Source organism: Aquarana catesbeiana, linkage group LG03, assembly GCF_042186555.1.
Source record: "Aquarana catesbeiana isolate 2022-GZ linkage group LG03, ASM4218655v1, whole genome shotgun sequence".
In the NCBI taxonomy this organism is placed as follows: domain Eukaryota; kingdom Metazoa; phylum Chordata; class Amphibia; order Anura; family Ranidae; genus Aquarana; species Aquarana catesbeiana.
The window spans coordinates 712,860,157-712,877,426 of record NC_133326.1 but is presented as its reverse complement, the minus strand read 5'-3'; the positions used below and the strand labels follow the sequence as shown (position 1 = coordinate 712,877,426).

The 17,270-nt window shown below is 42.7% G+C and overlaps 1 protein-coding gene across 1 annotated transcript; it reads right to left on the bottom strand.

The window, feature by feature from the left end:
- Positions 1-2,948: 2,948 nt before the first annotated feature.
- Positions 2,949-14,396, bottom strand: LOC141133665 (transferrin receptor protein 2-like). The gene is made up of 3 exons (XM_073623161.1): positions 14,158-14,396; positions 12,516-12,656; positions 2,949-7,397 (listed from the first exon to the last, which is right to left on the bottom strand). The coding sequence occupies exons 1-3, from the start codon at positions 14,320-14,322 to the stop codon at positions 7,170-7,172; spliced, it is 534 nt and encodes a 177-aa protein (XP_073479262.1). The 5' UTR covers positions 14,323-14,396; the 3' UTR covers positions 2,949-7,169.
- Positions 14,397-17,270: the final 2,874 nt, after the last annotated feature.

Here is a 17,270-nt window from a genome sequence, read left to right as displayed (position 1 = left end):
TGTGGGACTGGTGCCGTACTGTCTGGGTGGGCACTGATCTGAGTCACCCAGGCTTGACCCAGTGACTAGTTGTTAATTAGCTTCCTGTTTAATTAGATTACTGTTTATGTTTGCCGTTCCTTAGATGTACTGATGATTTAGATTGCTGTTTACAGTTTGCATTGTGTAGGATAATGTGATCAAGCTTTTACCTTATCTTGTGTGTTATATATTGTGTTTGAGTTTACAATAAAGTCAGTTCCAGTTTGCACCTAAGCTAGTGTCGTCTAGTTCTTGGGTGCAAAGCTCCGCTATAATACCTGGTTCCTAGATCCAGTGTGGAGGAAGCTGTATCTTGGCGGAAGCACCCATGCAGGGTGCCAGGTGGTCTGTCACATTTAGTGGCAGCATTGGGATGCTTCCTGCAGTCTTGGACATCAAAACCCCCACTGGAGCAGAAGAGGAGAGGTACAGATAACAGCCGCCGTGGAAGAGGAATTCCTAATGAGGCTGTGAGAGATGCAGGTGCAACACAGAGGACCAGTGCCAATGCAGGTCCTGCTGGGATGGTGTGACTTTGTCTGCCAGCAACTCTGGAAGGAAGAGCTGGACTGAGAGCAGCGCCTCCAGGCAAAAAATTCTCCCCTCCATCCAAGAAAGGTACTGGTTGCAGTACAAAGTGCGAGTGCAGTTGTTGGGGGAACAACCACACAAGGAGTGGACAGCTGAGTTAAGCAGGCTGATCCGGGTGAGATGCAGCTGGATGAGAGCTACAGAGCCATCCTTTGCCATGTAGCCCAAGTGTGCCCTTGGATAGCGGATGACAGCTCAATGGAAGGCTTTGGCTATGGCGGCTTGGGGCTGTTGTACGGGAGACTGTCACAAGACCCTGACTTTGGGAGTGATCTGGTGTAGTGTTTGGAGGAAATCATGGATTACAGAGACTAGATGCTGAAAATTTCAGAAGTGCTTTGAGCACAGGAATATTTGGAGTTTCTAGCCATTCAGGGATGGGAGCTGGAGATTGCCTACAGACAGCTGCTAGACTCTGCTCAGCAGCAGGGCTGGGCTCCCTTTGCCTGGGTCGGGAAGTACCAGCCGACAGCTCCTAAATCCCGGCTGAAGTGTCGGCAATGGGGCAGAGGTCTGCTTGATCCCCTGGACTTAGGATCCATGACCAACACAACACCAATACTTGGCCTTTCTGAAACCCCATTAGTTGCCTCGTGTTGCTTTGGAAAGTCACAGTGCTAACTGACACGCCACTTTTATTGCTGACACATACTGCCAACTGACAGTCCAACTAATACAACTCACCTCAGCAGCTTGGTTTGTCATTGTAATATAATTCCTTTAAACTTAAACTTCATTTTACATCTAGTTTCCATTTTTTGTCAATAAGATTTGCATATTAATAAAAAATGTTGTAGAATGTAGATCCGAGAAGTTTATGATTACCTTTGGAGATTAATAAGGAATTAATTCCCTGTTAGAGGAAATTTGACCATCATTTATACAAGATTTTATCTTCTATATCAACTGCAGGTTTAGGCATCTGAGGATACAAGGTTTGGATATTTAACACCATTTATATTTACTTTGGTTAAAATCCATTGACATGTCTTTTTTTATTATCTCTAACTCTACTCTCCTGAGATACTCTGCTCTGCTTGTGGACTCTACTCCTTCCTCTATAACTCTACTCTCCTGAGATACTCTGCTCTGCTTGTGGACTCTACTCCTTCCTCTATAACTCTACTCTCCTGAGATACTCTGCTCTGCTGGAGGACTCTACTCCTTCCTCTATAACTCTCCTCTCCTGAAATACTCTGCACTGCTGGAGGACTCTGCTCCTTCCTCTATAACTCTCCTCTCCTGAAATACTCTGCTCTGCTGGAGGACTCTACTCCTTCCTCTATAACTCTCCTCTCCTGAGATACTCTGCTCTGCTGGAGGACTCTACTCCTTCCTCTATAACTCTCCTCTCCTGAAATACTCTGCACTGCTGGAGGACTCTGCTCCTTCCTCTATAACTCTCCTCTCCTGAAATACTCTGCTCTGCTGGAGGACTCTACTCCTTCCTCTATAACTCTCCTCTCCTGAAATACTCTGCACTGCTGGAGGACTCTGCTCCTTCCTCTATAACTCTCCTCTCCTGAAATACTCTGCTCTGCTGGGGAACTCTGCTCCTTCCTCTATAACTCTCCTCTCCTGAAATACTCTGCTCTGCTGGGGGACTCTGCTACTTCCTCTATAACTCTCCTCTCCTGAAATATTCTGCTCTGCTGGAGGACTCTGCTCCTTCCTCTATAACTCTCCTCTCCTGAAATACTCTGCTCTGCTGGAGGACTCTGCTCTTTCCTCTATAACTCTCCTCTCCTGAAATATTCTGCTCTGCTGGAGGACTCTGCTCCTTCCTCTATAACTCTCCTCTCCTGAAATACTCTGCTCTGCTGGAGGACTCTGTTCCTTCCTCTATAACTCTCCTCTCCTGAAATACTCTGCTCTGCTGGAGGACTCTGCTCCTTCCTCTATAACTCTCCTCTCCTGAAATACTCTGCACTGCTGGAGGACTCTACTCCTTCCTCTATAACTCTCCTCTCCTGAAATAGTCTGCTCTGCTGGATGACTCTGCTCCTTCCTCTATAACTCTCCTCTCCTGAAATGCTCTGCTGGAGGACTCTACTCCTTCCTCTATAACTCTCCTCTCCTGAAATACTCTGCTGGATGACTCTGCTCCTTCCTCTATAACTCTTCTCCTTCGAAATAATCTGCTCTGCTGGAGGACTCTGCTCCTTCCTCTATAACTCTCCACTCCTGAAATACTATGCACTGCTGGAGGATTCTGCTCCTTCCTCTATCTAACTCTCCTCTCCTGAAATACTCTGCACTGTTAAAAAAAGCTTATTTGCTCCCTGTATTGGGATCATATACACAGTACACATATATATAAAGGAAGGTCGGACACATTGGAGAAGGAAGTTCTTATATTTTAATGAAAAATGTTGCTTTCAGTTACAAGAATGCAATCCAGATACATTGTTAGATTGTACAGATACGACTTGTGTCTGAAGGACAACAGCAAGGTTCAGTTCTACTGATCACTGTCAGTGATAAACCGTAAAGAGAACATCTTTTAACCCATACTCTTTGAAATCTTATAATGATTGGTCCTTTAAAGCAAAGCTCGGCCTTTTTAATAAACATGATCATTAATTGAGGGGGATAAAATCACCAACTTTTATATAGTATTTGTTCCTTCATTTTCTTTTAACATTTGTGGAAGCTTTTAAGTTATAGACGATGTTCAATGATATTTAGTAACAAAAACAACACGTTTTGGTGGTCTGAACACTCCTTCTTCAGGGTGGATGTTGTATATATTCAGTTTCCAAAATTGATCCAGCAGCAAAAGGTTTTGCCTATTTTGAATACTGTATCACTCACATAAACTTCATATAAACTCAAATTATAAATTCAAGCCCTGATGAAGAGGGAGTGTTCAACCCTCGAAACATATTGGAAGTTTTATTCATTTATTTTATGAATGTTTATTTCTTTGGACCCCTTTGTGGTTTAGAGCTCTTCATGCGATCTTTCTCTTTCAGCAATAAGAACTTGACAAGGGTTCTAACCCTTCCACGCCCCATCCAAAACAAAAACAAAAACAGATGTTGGCTATGCATGCACTTTAAAGTGACCCTGTCGAGGGGTTAGAAAAAATCCAAAGGTATTACCCTGTAAAGAAAACAGCATTAAACTTACCTGTACATTGACCAGTTTGAAGGAAATTCACTATGTAGTAGAACACCCGGTGTTGATCTTCTCAAATCCTCGGGCTGGTCCAATAGCGATTTCCCCATTGACTGCTGTGGTTCCTCCTGCTGACCCCTAGTCACCGCAGGACATAATAGTGACGTCTTTGGGAGGTCTTTGGGAGGAACCACAGTAGCCAGCAGGGGACATGTTAGTCTACACACCCAGAGGTGTAGCATAGGATCCATCCCGGGAGCTGTGCTACAGGGCAAATTTCTGCACACTGGCAAACAGACAGGTAAGTATGGAGAATTTTTTTATCACAGGGTACTGTTTTTGGACTTTTTCTACACCCCTGACAGGGTCACTTTAACGTTCAGCTTGTTGCTGTGTGGTAACTGTAGACACATTGGTATAAAGACAACTGTAGTAAGCAACAGACATGCACATCCCTTCTATAACATTTCCCATTGAGAACAATTAGACACTTCTAGAGCTTCATGGAGCAAAACTGATCACAAATACTATTTAATAGGTCGTTGATTTTGCAGCCCGGCCTTACAATATGAACATATTCAGGAAGGCGGATTTGCGTTTCTAAATAGCACTTTCCCAGAAGTCCTAGAAAAAGCCATGCAATGTATGGGGTTAGGTCAGCACCAGGCAATAAAGCTGTCACAATAATTTATATGGAGCTCTGTCCATGATAATGATTATGTTGTCCTGGAAGGAGATGAGGGCAAGGCGGTCAAGTGAAGAACACCCAGCGGCCATGATCACTCAAAGGGGCCTATTGATTTTTGAAGCTATAATAGATGCAGGATTGCTAATAATACTGGACAAAAGACTGTGAAATTGTTGTTTGGTCTGGCAACACTTGATATCTACAATATCTAGATGGTAGGACCAAGTATTGGCCTACATGCTTTGGAATCCATGCATCCCGTCTTATTTCATGGTAACGGTTCAGGCTGGTCATGGCAGCAGGTGTATAGGCACAGCATAGGGTTCTTTAGGAAAGGCTGAGCTCAATTTTTAGCCACAGCATACCCAAGTTTTGCTGCTCACCATCAGGGCTGCTGTTAGAAATAATGGGGCCCTGTACAGCCTTCCTGACGGGGCCCCCCACCCACCTTGACCTTATCCACCTACGCCCCGAAAATGGAAAAAAAAGCTCCTCCTGGGCCCCTCAGTTGACGTGATGGGGCCCAGGAAAATGTAATTTAAGCCCTGATAAGCAAGTTTGAGCGGGGTGTGGTCTAGTAAAATCAATTTATTAATTTATGCAGAAATGAACAATAAAGCCACACTGGGCCCCCCTGTTTAGCTGATGAAGCCTGGGCCCAGTACAACAGGACCAGTTGTACTGCCTTATCAGTGGCCCTGCTCACCATGTATAACCCTTTATGGTTACCAGATAGGTGAATCTAATAATCGCCAATTTTGCAAATGGACTCAAAAAATGTATAAAGACTTTTTTTTTCTTTTTGTAGAGAGTTTACAGCCAAAAGTTTTGAGAATGACTCAAATATAAATTTTCACAAAGTCTGCTGTCTCAGTTTTTATGATGCCGATGAAAATGAACTTAATCCCCAAAAAAAACATTTCCACTGCATTTTAGCCCTGACACAAAAGGACCAGCTGACATCACGTCAGTGAAACACAGGTTTCAGTGTTGAGGAGAACAAGGCTAGAAATCACTCTAATGCTGATTGAGTTAGAATAACAGACTGGAAGCTTTAAAAGGAGGGTGGTGCTTGAAATCATTGTTCTTCCTCTGCTAACCATGGTTAACTGCAAGGAAACACGTGCAGTCATCATTGCTTTGCACAAAATTGGTATTCACAGGCAAGGATATTGCTGCTGCTAAGATTTCGCCTAAATACACCATTTATCGAATCATCAAGAATTTCAAGGAGAGAGGTTCAGTTGTTGTGAAGAAACCTTCACGGCACCAAAGAAAGTCCAGCAAGCACCAAGACCATCTCCTATAGTTGATTCAGGGCACCACCAGTGCAGAGCTTGCTCAGGAATGGCAGCAGGCAGGTGAGTGCATCTGCACACACAGTGAGGAGAAGACTTTTGGAGGATGGCCTGGTGTCAAGAAGGGCAGCAAAGAACTCACTTCTCTCCAGGAAAAACATTAGGGACAGACTGATATTCTGCAAAAGGTACAGGGATTGGACTGCTGAGGACTGGGGTAAAATCCTTTTCTCTGATGAATCCCCTTTCCGATTGTTTGGGGCATCCAGAAAAAAAAAAACTTGTCCGGAGAAGAAAAGGTGACCGCTACCATCAGTCCTGTGTCATGCCAACAGTAAAGCATCCTAAAACCATTCATGTGTGGGGTTGCTTCTCAGCCAAGGGAGTGGGCTCACTCACAATTTTGCCTAAGAACACAGCCATGAATAAATAATGGTACAAGAACATCCTCCAAGAGCGACGTCTTCCAATCATCCAAGAACAGTTTGGTGAGGAACAATGCCTTTTCCAGCATGATGGAGCACCTTGCCATGAGGCAAAAACAATAACTAAGTGGCTTGGGGAACAAAAGATCGAAATGTTAGGTCCATGGGCAGGAAACTCCCCAGACCTTAATCACATTGAGAGTTGGTGATCAACCCTCAAGAGGCGGGTGATCAAAAAAAAACCCCACAAATTCTGACAAACTCCAAGCATTGATTATGGAAGAATGGGCAGCCATCAGTCAGGATGTGGCCCAGAAGCTTATTGGCAGCATGCCTGAGCAAATTGCAGAGGTCTTGAAAAAGAAGGGTCAACGCGGCAAATATTGACTCTTTGCAGTAATGTAATTGTCAATAAAAGCCTTTGACACTTGCTTGTAATTATACTTCAGTATAGCATAGTAACACCTGACCACGAAATCTAAAAACAGTGAAGCAGCAGACTTTGTGAAAATTAATATTTGTGTCATTCTCAAAACTTTTGGCCATGGCTGTAAACCAACCAGGGTTTCACCTTGTTCTGCAACTTTCCATTTGAACGTTTATAAACTAGACAAAAGTGTTGTGCCTGATAGGAAACAATGTGAAAAAAATTGAAACAATTATATGATGGATCTTTATAAAATAGGCCCTTTTAAGCAGCCCTTCCCAGAATTCATAGCAAAAGCCGCTCAAGCAAGGAGGTGGGCACCGGTTGGCACTGCGCAATGAAGTCGTAACAGTAATTTATAGCGAGCCCTGTCGCTGATAAACATGACTTCATCCTTGTTTGGCAAAGCAGCAGCAGCAATATAACGAGCAGCCAGCAGATACAAAAAAAGAAAAAAAAAGAAAACCTTTATAGTGATCACTGTCACTGATAAATTATGAAGACGCAAGGAGCCCTGTGACTGGTTGGTAGGTGGGATGTAGAAAGGGTCCAGCATTGAGCTCCTATAGGTGCAAGTTGACTTGACAAGCTCCCCTGATCTAGAAATTCCTTTGGACCTCCCAAACCTCCCCACTCAAGGCGTTGGCTGCTCCCACCAGGGTCCAGGTGAAGAGGGCGATCTGCTTGCGCAGCTCGCTGCTGTCAATTTGGACCCGGCTGAGCTGTTCCATCAAGGCTTCCAGGGTGTGCTCACCTCGCCCGATGAGGATATGGCGGTACGGGTAATTGATGGCGGACACATACTGGGACAGGAAGTAGAACTCCACCTTCAAGAGAAAAACACCAGAGTGAGTAGATACTATGAGGCTGTACATTCCAAGTTACCCATGGGACTTTAAATGAGCTTCAACACAATTATATAATGAAATGTTTTTTTAAAAATTATTTAATAAGACAATTAGAAACAAATTATACATTGTATGTAGGAACATGCCTATATAAAATGAACTAGCTGATTCAACCTATATAAACGAACACCAGAGGGCGCCAATCTGAATGTAGTAATAATAACATATTGTTACACTCAAATTAGTGCCCTCTGGTGTTCATTTGAGATGTAATATTAGATAAGCACCTGAACGAACACAACATACAGGGATATACAATGTAATACTGACATATAATCACACACATGGGTTGGAAAATACCGTGTGACATAAAATATTGCAATGACCGCCATTGTATTCCCCAGAGTCTTTGCTAAAATATATATATATATATATATATATATATATATATATATATATATATATAAAATGTTTAGGGGTTCCAAGTTGTTTTCTGATTTTAACTTGTAAACAACAAGTGTCAGTGTTAAAATTCCACAGAATACCAATCAAATGGCAGGATCAAGTGCATCCCACTACTCGACGCGTTTTGTGAAAATAATTCACTTCCTCAGGAGTAGATGCTACTGACCTACTGACATGGTATCTGCAGACCCCCCAAAAAATATATAAAGGTATCAAATTTGGGAACATTAACCACATGACCTCCGGAAGGTTTCACACCAATCGGGACCAGGGCATTTTTTGCTGTTCAGTACTACGCTACTTCAAGTGTATGGTCATATAACACTGTATTTATTTATATAATTTTCTTCATGCAAATAGGGTTTTTTTTTTGGTGGTAATTTATCACCACTGGGTTTTTTATTTTGTCTTATAGAAACGAAAAAAGACCAAAAAATTTTTCATAATTACATTTTCTAGATTCTGTTTTGAAATATATCCGATAGAAAGTTTAAAAACTCAAATTATTTCACAACTTTAGGCCGAGACGTATTCTGCTACAAAAATCCCAGTAAGCATAGTAATTGGCTTGTGCAAAAGTTCTAACGTCTACAAACCATGGGATATGAAAAGGAGGTATGACTAAAAAGTACTACCTATGGTCGGACTTTATAGGCCAAGAAACAATGGAAAAAAGGGGGATAATATAAAACGTAACATTTATTGGAAAAGTATAAAATATAGATATAATAGTTGATAATAGTAAAAAAACATAATACATATGCATATATGCAATTAGTACAGTGAGCCCTTGTGCATCTACGCGTTTCGCCATTAGGCTTCTTCAGGACACGACTAAGGTTCAAAAACTCAACAGATAAGAGAACAAATCTTACTATCTGAAATGAAATACATTGCCATTAAATGATCTTATCTGTTGCGTTTTTTGAACCTTGGTCGTGTCCTGAAGAAGCCTAACGGCGAAACGCGTAGACGCACAAGGGCTCACTGCATATATGCATATGTATTATGTTTTTTACTATTATCAACTGTTTTGTCTATATTTTATACTTTTCCAATAAATGTTATGTTTTATATTATTCCCCTTTTTTCCATTGTTTCTTGGCCTATAAAGTCCGACCATATGTAGTACTTTTTAGTCATACCTCCATTTCTCCTCCTCAATATTACGGACGTGGCAATTGAGTGCTCCTTTTTTCTATTTAAACCATGGGATATATAGTGGAATTTACTTATTTGCTATATTGTAATGGCAGTGATCAATTACTTGCAGTGGGACTGTGATAGGGTGGCGGACAATCTGGCGCTAACAGGCATTTACCTGGAAGGGTCACTAACTGACACTGATGTCGCTAGTGACACCAATACAGTGATCAGTGATAATACTGTACACTGTCTCTGTTCTAATGACATTGGCTGTCAAGGGGTTCACATCTAGAGGTAATCAAGGGTTTAACTGTGTGCTTAACTGCTTGCCTCCATCATCAAATGACGTCGTCCTAGAATGTGACCCTCCCCCCCCCCGGTCGCACCATGTTGCTAGGACAGGGTGCGACCCCGATCTCTGTAAAGAGCCTATCACGCGGCTCCTTAACCATGTGATCGGCGGTGTCCAATCACAGCCAGTCACATGTAAACACGGAAGTGCCGGTAATCGGCTCTCGTCGCCTCACACTGACAGAGTGTGTGGCAAGGAGAGCTGATCGGCGGTAGACATGTGCGCCGTCCATAAATTTGTTTAGTTTTGTTGCGTTCCGTTTCGTATTAAGATTAATTCGTGATTCGTGTCCGAAATTCAGTTCGGATTCGTACGAAATATGAATTTTCGTTAGGTTCGTAAAATGTTCGTAACAATAACGAAAGTTTGTTATGAAAAATTTATCATTATGAGGGGCTCCCACCATCCCTGTGCTGTGCTGACTTCCTGGGGTTTTTAACTTTTAGTTTCGTTAACTTTTCGTAACAATAAAGAAAGTTCGTTATGATAAATTTATCCGAATTTCGTAAACAAAATTTCGTATTTTGACCAAAATTCGTATGCATAAAAATTTGTATTTCGGATCCTTACGAATGTACGAATTTTCGGAAACTAAGTGCACATGTCTAATCAGCGGCATCTCCTCCCAGGGGACATCGAGATATGTAATCAGGGTACTGATCATCAGTGCCCTGATTACAATACAGCACAACCAGTGCCAGCAATCAGTGCCCACCAGTGCCAGCAATCAGTGCCCATTAGTGATGCCAGTCAGTGCTGGCTATCAGTGCTGCCCATCAATGCCCATCAGAGCTGCCTATCCATGCCACCCATCAGTGCTCATCAGTGAAGGAGAAAATTTACTTGTTTACAAAATTTTATAACAAAAACGAAGAAAGCCTTTATTTTATTTTTTTATTTTTTTAATTTTAAATTTTCGGTCTTTTTTAATTTGTAGCGCAGAAAAATTTTAAAAAATCCCAGTGGTGTTCAAATACCACCAAAAGAAAGCTCTATTTGTGTGGGGAAAAAAATGATAAAAATGTCATACATCGTAGCCTGACCGCGCAACTGTCAATCAAATTGCGAGAGCGCTGAAAGCTGAAAATTGGCCTGGGTAGGAAGGGGGTATATTTGGAAAAAATACACTTTTTTGAACTAAAATATAAGACAACAGTAAAGTTAGCCCAATTTTTTTTTTATATTGTGAAAGATAATGTTACGCCGAGTAAACTGATACTCAACATGTCAGGCTTCAAAATTGTGCCCGCTCGTGGAATGGCGACAAACTTTTACCCTTAAAAATCTCCATAGGCGACATTTAAAAAATTCTACAAGCTGAATGTTTTGAGTTACAGCAGAGGTCTAGGGCTAGAATTATTGCTCTCACTCTACCGATCGCGGCGATACCTCACATGTGTGGTTTGAACACAAATTTATTTTTTTCTTATTTATTTTACCTTTTATTTTTTATTTTTAATGTTGTCACTTTTATTCCTTTTACAAGGAATGTAAACATCCCTTGTAATAGAAAAAAAGCATGACAGGTCCTCTTAAATATGAGATATGGTGTCAAAAAGACCTCAGATCTCATATTTACACTAGAATGCAATAAAAAAAAAAAAAATTGTCATTTAAAAAAAATCATTTTAAAAAAATGGCCCTTTAAGAGCTATGGGCGGAAGTGACGTTTTGACGTGGCTTCCGCCCTGCATTGTTATGTAGATGGGTGGGGGCCATTCCCCCCCCCCTCCACTTGTCTCCATACCTAACAGGAGACAGGACGTGATCACCTCCGCTGCTGCCGACGGAGGGCACCGGAGCGAAGCGGGAGGGGGGGCGCCTCTCCCGCCGCTGATAAAAGTGATCTCGCAGGGAATCTGCCGCAGAGACCATTTTTATCTTGTAGTGGACTGCCCATTGAAGACGAGGATACCAGGGTTATGGCAGCTAGCTGCTGCCATAACAACAGTATCCTCCTTCAAACAACCGATGTAAAACTGCGGTGGGCGGTCCGTAAGTGGTTAAGCTGTAAATTTTATTAGTATTCTAATGTTACTTTTATTTACATTTTTGGATGTCTTAAGTACTCTCATTTTTACATATCTACTATTTTTGTTTCCAATTTGGCCCGGTTTTCTCCCCTTCCCTCTCTCAGAGACCAGATGGGCATACTGTATAATGTTTTCCTATCTGGTCTCCCTAAACATGGCTGCCGTGGCAGCTGTATTTAGCCATGTAGATCTAAACCTGGATGTAATCAGGGTTTGGGGCGTGGTTCCTCTTTGGGCGGATGGGAGAGAGGCTTGGAGTGCAGGGGGAATGGGCGCTTCTATTCCGTCCCCCCCCCATATAAGGAAGATACGACGAGCTCTGACCACGCCCCTGATGACGTTTCTCTTGGACGAAACGCCACGTAGGGTGGAGCTCTGACGTCACGACGCTGTCGTCTTTGTGGTTGGAAACTAATTGCTATTCATAACAGACTGCTGCTTCTGATATGCTTGTTTTTATTTGCTAAAATGTGAATACCCTGGCTGTTTTTTAAATAAATGTGAAACTAGTTTTGATATATTACACCATAAGGAGTTGCTTTCTTGTATTCTATGCATGTACCTTTTGAACCTTCATCTGGTGAGACTACAAGACCCAGCCATCTATGTATCAAGTGAAGTGGTTTTGTGGTGCTGTGGATGTATCATGCATGTTTGACCACCTGTAATTCGGTGGTCCATTTTCTTTGGTAAGAGGCCTGGTGTGTTGATGTTCGGTGGAGGATAAGTCCGTGCTCACCTAATCGTGTCTTTGTCTACACCGTGGGTGGTTCCAGATTTTTCCCTGAACAAGGACTTTATTCTAAACACTATAGACTTTTACTTTTATGTTACTAGCGCTGCATACATTTATTTTTTAAAACAATTTATTCTCTAGGGCCTCTGCTTTAAAAAAAAAAATCTAGAATGTTTGGGGGTTCTAAGACATTTTCAAGCTAAAAAAAATGCTGATTGCTACACAAAAAGTGCCAGAGAAGATCTGGAGCTGAAGCGGATATAGTGTATGTAGCCAAGAAAGGATTTATTTTGAAAGAGCGCTCCGAGCTGCCAGCTTTACTTGGCAAAGAGAGCAGTCCTCTGCTGAGAGACGATGTTACTCACCCTCATGATCCGCACGTTGAAGTACTGGATTATCTTCTCGTTGTGGAGGTCTGAATTTGCAATTGCCTTCTTCAGCCTGTCCGTTGCTCGCGCATAATCCCCGCGCGCGGAGTACAACCAGGAAAGGGTCAGACCCTGAGGCTGAAATACACACAAAGCTTTATGGTCACCCTTTGTCCAACGTCAATAATGTGTGGTCGTGGTCACACGACCGTCCTGTAGGAGCACAAACTGACCGAAACATTTTGTGTGCCTTTATTCTCTATAACTCCGATTACTTGAAGCAAACATTTACCGGACACTTTATTAGGTACACCTGTTCAATTGCTTGGTAACACAAATTGCTAATCAGCCAATCACATGGCAGCAACTCAGTGCATTTTGGCATCTAGACGGTGAATATGACTTGCTGAAGTTCAAACCGAGCATCAGAATGGGGAAGAAAGGGGGGTTTAAGTGACTTTGAACGTGGCGTGGTTGTAGGTGCCAGACGGGCTGGAAGGGGCATTTCATAAGCTGCCAATCTGCTGGAATTTTCACACACAACCATCTCTCGGGTTTACAGAGAATGGTCTGAAAAAGAGAAAATATCCAGTGAGCGGAAGTTGTGTGGAGGAAAATGCCTTGTTGATGTCAGATGTCAGAGGAGAATGGGCAGACTGGTTCCAGATGATAGAAAAGCAACAGTAACTCAAATAACCACTCGTTACAACCAAGGTATGCAGAATACCATCTCTGAACACACAACACATCGAACCTTGAAGCAGATTGGGTGCCACCCCTGTCAGCTAAGAACTGGAAACTGAGGCTAAAATTGGCACAGGATCACCAAAATTGGACAATAAAGAATTAAAAAAACATTGCCTGGTCTGATGAGTCTGTATTTCAGCTGCGACATTCAGATGGTGGGGTCAGAATTTGGAGTAAACACAATGAAAGCATGGATCCATCCTGCCTTGTATCAACGGTTAAGGCTGGTGGTGGTGGTGGTGTAATGGTGTGGGGGGGATATTTTCTTGGCACACTTTGGGCCTCTTAGTACCAATTGAGTGTAGTTTAAACGTCTCGGCCTACCTGAGTATTGTTGTTGATCATGTCCATCCCTTTAGGACTACAGTGTACCCATCTTCTGATGGCTCCTTCCAGCAGGATAAGGTCAAAAAGCTCCAATCATCTCAACACTGGTTTCTTGAACATGACAATGAAATCACTATATTCCAATGGGCTCCACACTCACCAGATCTCATTCCAATAGAGCACCTTTGGCATGTGGTGGAATGGGAGATTGGCATCATGAATGTGCAGCCAACAAATCTGCAACAACTGCTTTTCTGGGGTTTTTCACCTTCCTCTGGATCAACTGTGGGTATAGGATTGGGTATATGGGATTTTATATTTTTTATTTTATTTTATTTTTTATGGGTGAACTAGATGGACTTTTTTTCATGTGTCTTTTTTCAACCTGACTAACTATGTAACTATGTGATCATGTCACTATGGAGCAAAATCTCTGAGAAGTGTTTCCAACACCTTGTTGTATCTATGCCACGAAGAATTAAGGCAAAAGGGGTCCAACCCAGTGCTAGCAAGATGTACCTAATAAAGTGACCGGTGAGTGTAGATCTGATGTCAGGAGCCTCACCTCTAGCTTGTCGGTGTACTTTCTCAGGCTGATCAGATGTTCTAGGAGCAGCGTGTTATAGGCAGTGTATTCCAGAGGAAGGATCCGGTCATGGGACAGCTTCATCAGAGACAGACCGGCGACCTGTGCCAGTGTCAGAGCCACCGCTGGTAACCGACCACTCATAACACTGTTCAGATGAGGCTTCTGAGAAGAAGAAGGAGACACTGAGGACTGTTCTGCAGAACCTTCTGATAAAGAGAGAGGAGACGGAGGAAAGAGTCCAGAGTCTGCAGGAACACAGGAGGAAAGTAGAAGAAAAAGCATCTGGTGACACCGAGAGAGTCACTGTCCTGTTTAGAGATCTCAGGAGACGTCTGGAAGACCTGGAGAAGAGAATCCTGAGGGAAATCTCCGGGAGGGCAGAGTGGATCTCCATCTCCATCCGGGATCTGGAAATAAAGAAGGAGGATCTGTCCAGGAAGATGCGTCACATTGAGGAGCTGTGTAACATGACGGATCCACTGACTGTCTTACAGGAATCAGACACAGGTGACTTGTGTGATACTGAGGATGGAGATAATGAGGACAGAGAGAGACATGAGAAGCTCCTCCATGATGGAGGGGGTCTGGATGTGGATGGGATATCACACACATTACACACATTATCTGATATAATAACTGAAGGAAATGTATCCTTCTATATACAGAGAGCTGCAGACATATTACTGGATGTAAACACAGCTCATAATATTCTCCATATATCAGATGACAGGAAAACTGTATCCTGGTCAGATAGAAAACAGAATCGTCCAGAAACACCAGAGAGATTTCAGGGTTATCCTCAGGTGTTGAGCAGTTGGAGTTTCTCCTCAGGGAGACATTACTGGGAAGTGGATGTCGGGGGATCAGATTGGTGGAGAGTCGGGATGTGTTACCCCAGTATAGAGAGGAGAGGAGGGCAGTCACTGATTGGATGTAATAAGAAGTCCTGGGGATTGTACAGGAAAGAAAATGAGTATGGGGAGATACATTACAGTAATATGATCCCCTTACCCCCCAATATCCCCAGTAACAGAGTCAGGATATATCTGGATTATGAGGTCGGACGGATCTCCTTTTATGATCTGTGTGACCCGATCCGACATCTCCACACCTTCACCACCATCTTCACTGAGCCCCTCCACGCTGGGATATATGTAGGGAGAGGTTGTATAAAGATGTGTGGGGGGAATAGGGAATAATAGTAATAGTGAGAACTCCGCCCAGAGACTGGTGATGTCACAGGGATGGGTAGTGGGATTGGTAGAATATTCAGCCAATAGGATAAAGCAGTGGGTGGGACTTCAGTCAGTGCCCTGCAGGTTTTTGTTAAATGTGAGATTTCTCCCTCTGTCACTCCCTGTGATTGGGTAGGAGATCTCTCCAGTTACTGGAGTAACAATGAATTACATGTTCCTATTTGTCAGTAAAGAGGGGTGTGGTCTATCTATCTATCTATCTATCTATCTATCTATCTATCTATCTATCTATCTATCTATCTATCTATCTATCTATCTATCTATCTATCTCATGATAATTACTTTCATTGTAATCATTAATCAGAAAGTTATCACAGTGTGTGACATCACAAATCTCCTCCTCCTGCCCCTCCCCCTACTCTCTGACCCTCCCCCATATGCAGTCACTCTGTGTGGGGTGCAGTGCGGTCGCTGTGATTGGATAGGATGGGGTCCCCTCTCCTCTCTTTCCTTCTCCTATTCCATACAATCTATACTAAATAGAGATGAAAAGAAATGTAACAATCTCAGAGGAAATATATGAAGAAGGGATCTAGAGATTTACTGCTAAGACAATGAAATGTGATGTATCATTAAAGTGTATGTCCACCCATAATGTTTTCTTTTCTTAGTTTTGGATGGAGTGGGGGAGAATTAGAACCCCTGTCAGGTTTTTACTACTATCCAGATTTCCATTAAAGAGATTTCCTCTCACTTCCTGTCCCGGTGACAAGATTTTACCAATCAGGAAGTGAGGAGAGCTCTCCACAATTATAATAAAATCTGACTGGGGCTCTAGCCTTCCTCTATTCTACTAAAAATGTATGTCTGGGTCCCCTTTGCTGATTTCCTCTCACTTCCTGCCCGGTACAATGTTGTTAGCAGGACAGGAAGTGAGGGGAATCCCCAGATATCAGTAAAAACACAACAGGGGTTCTAATCCTCCCTCACTCCATCCAAAAACTATAAAGAAAAGTTCTTAGCTTGGCATAGACTTTAATAGAATGTATCAGTAATATAATTGTGTTGGTGTCACTGTTATCAGCACTGAGATGTATATTGCTGTGCAGCATGTTCTCCGGTCTCACCCTCATCTTCCCCACCAGAGAGGACAATACCTTACAGAGACACGGCATACATTAGGCTGGTAATATGTAGAATATACGGGAAGCCAAAGAGGGTGAGACCGGAGAACACAATCAGGGCTGCTGTTAGAAATCATGGGGCCCCGTACATTACCTGACAGGGACCCCCCAGCCTGGATGGGTGTGTGGGGTCAGGTGTATGGCCCTGAACACGGCTTCAGCTGCAGGAACAAATTCATACAGCCAGAGTACCTGTGTGAATGAACCCTTAATTATGTTTTTTTTTTTTTTTTTACAATTTATGTTTGTTTTATTATTTACATTTTTTAACAGCCCTGTGTGTAGAGGGGTTTTGTGAAATATAAGGGGTCCATACAGACCCCTGATGATACACTCTTGAGACAGAAGAAGAGATTGAGAACAGAGATCCCCACTCCTTTCTTTGGAGCTGAAGCTGCAGAGAATGAATGAACAGGAGGTGCTCTGTACAGAGGCTTACTGTTCATTCACAAACTGAAGCATAGTAAGCACAGTTTATCATGCTTCAGTTATGAATAAACACAGGAGTGATCATTATCAATCACTCACTGTGTTCACTCAGAAAAAGAAGGGGCTGATAAATATGACATATATACTGGTCCCCCTGTGTGCCCACAGCAGCTGACAGCCAGTGCCAGGTAGAGGAGGAGAAGCTGACAGAGCTGTGGGGGGAGGGGTGGACACAGGGGGATCAGAGCTGTGGAAATGGGGATTGGGAACAGGAGAGGGG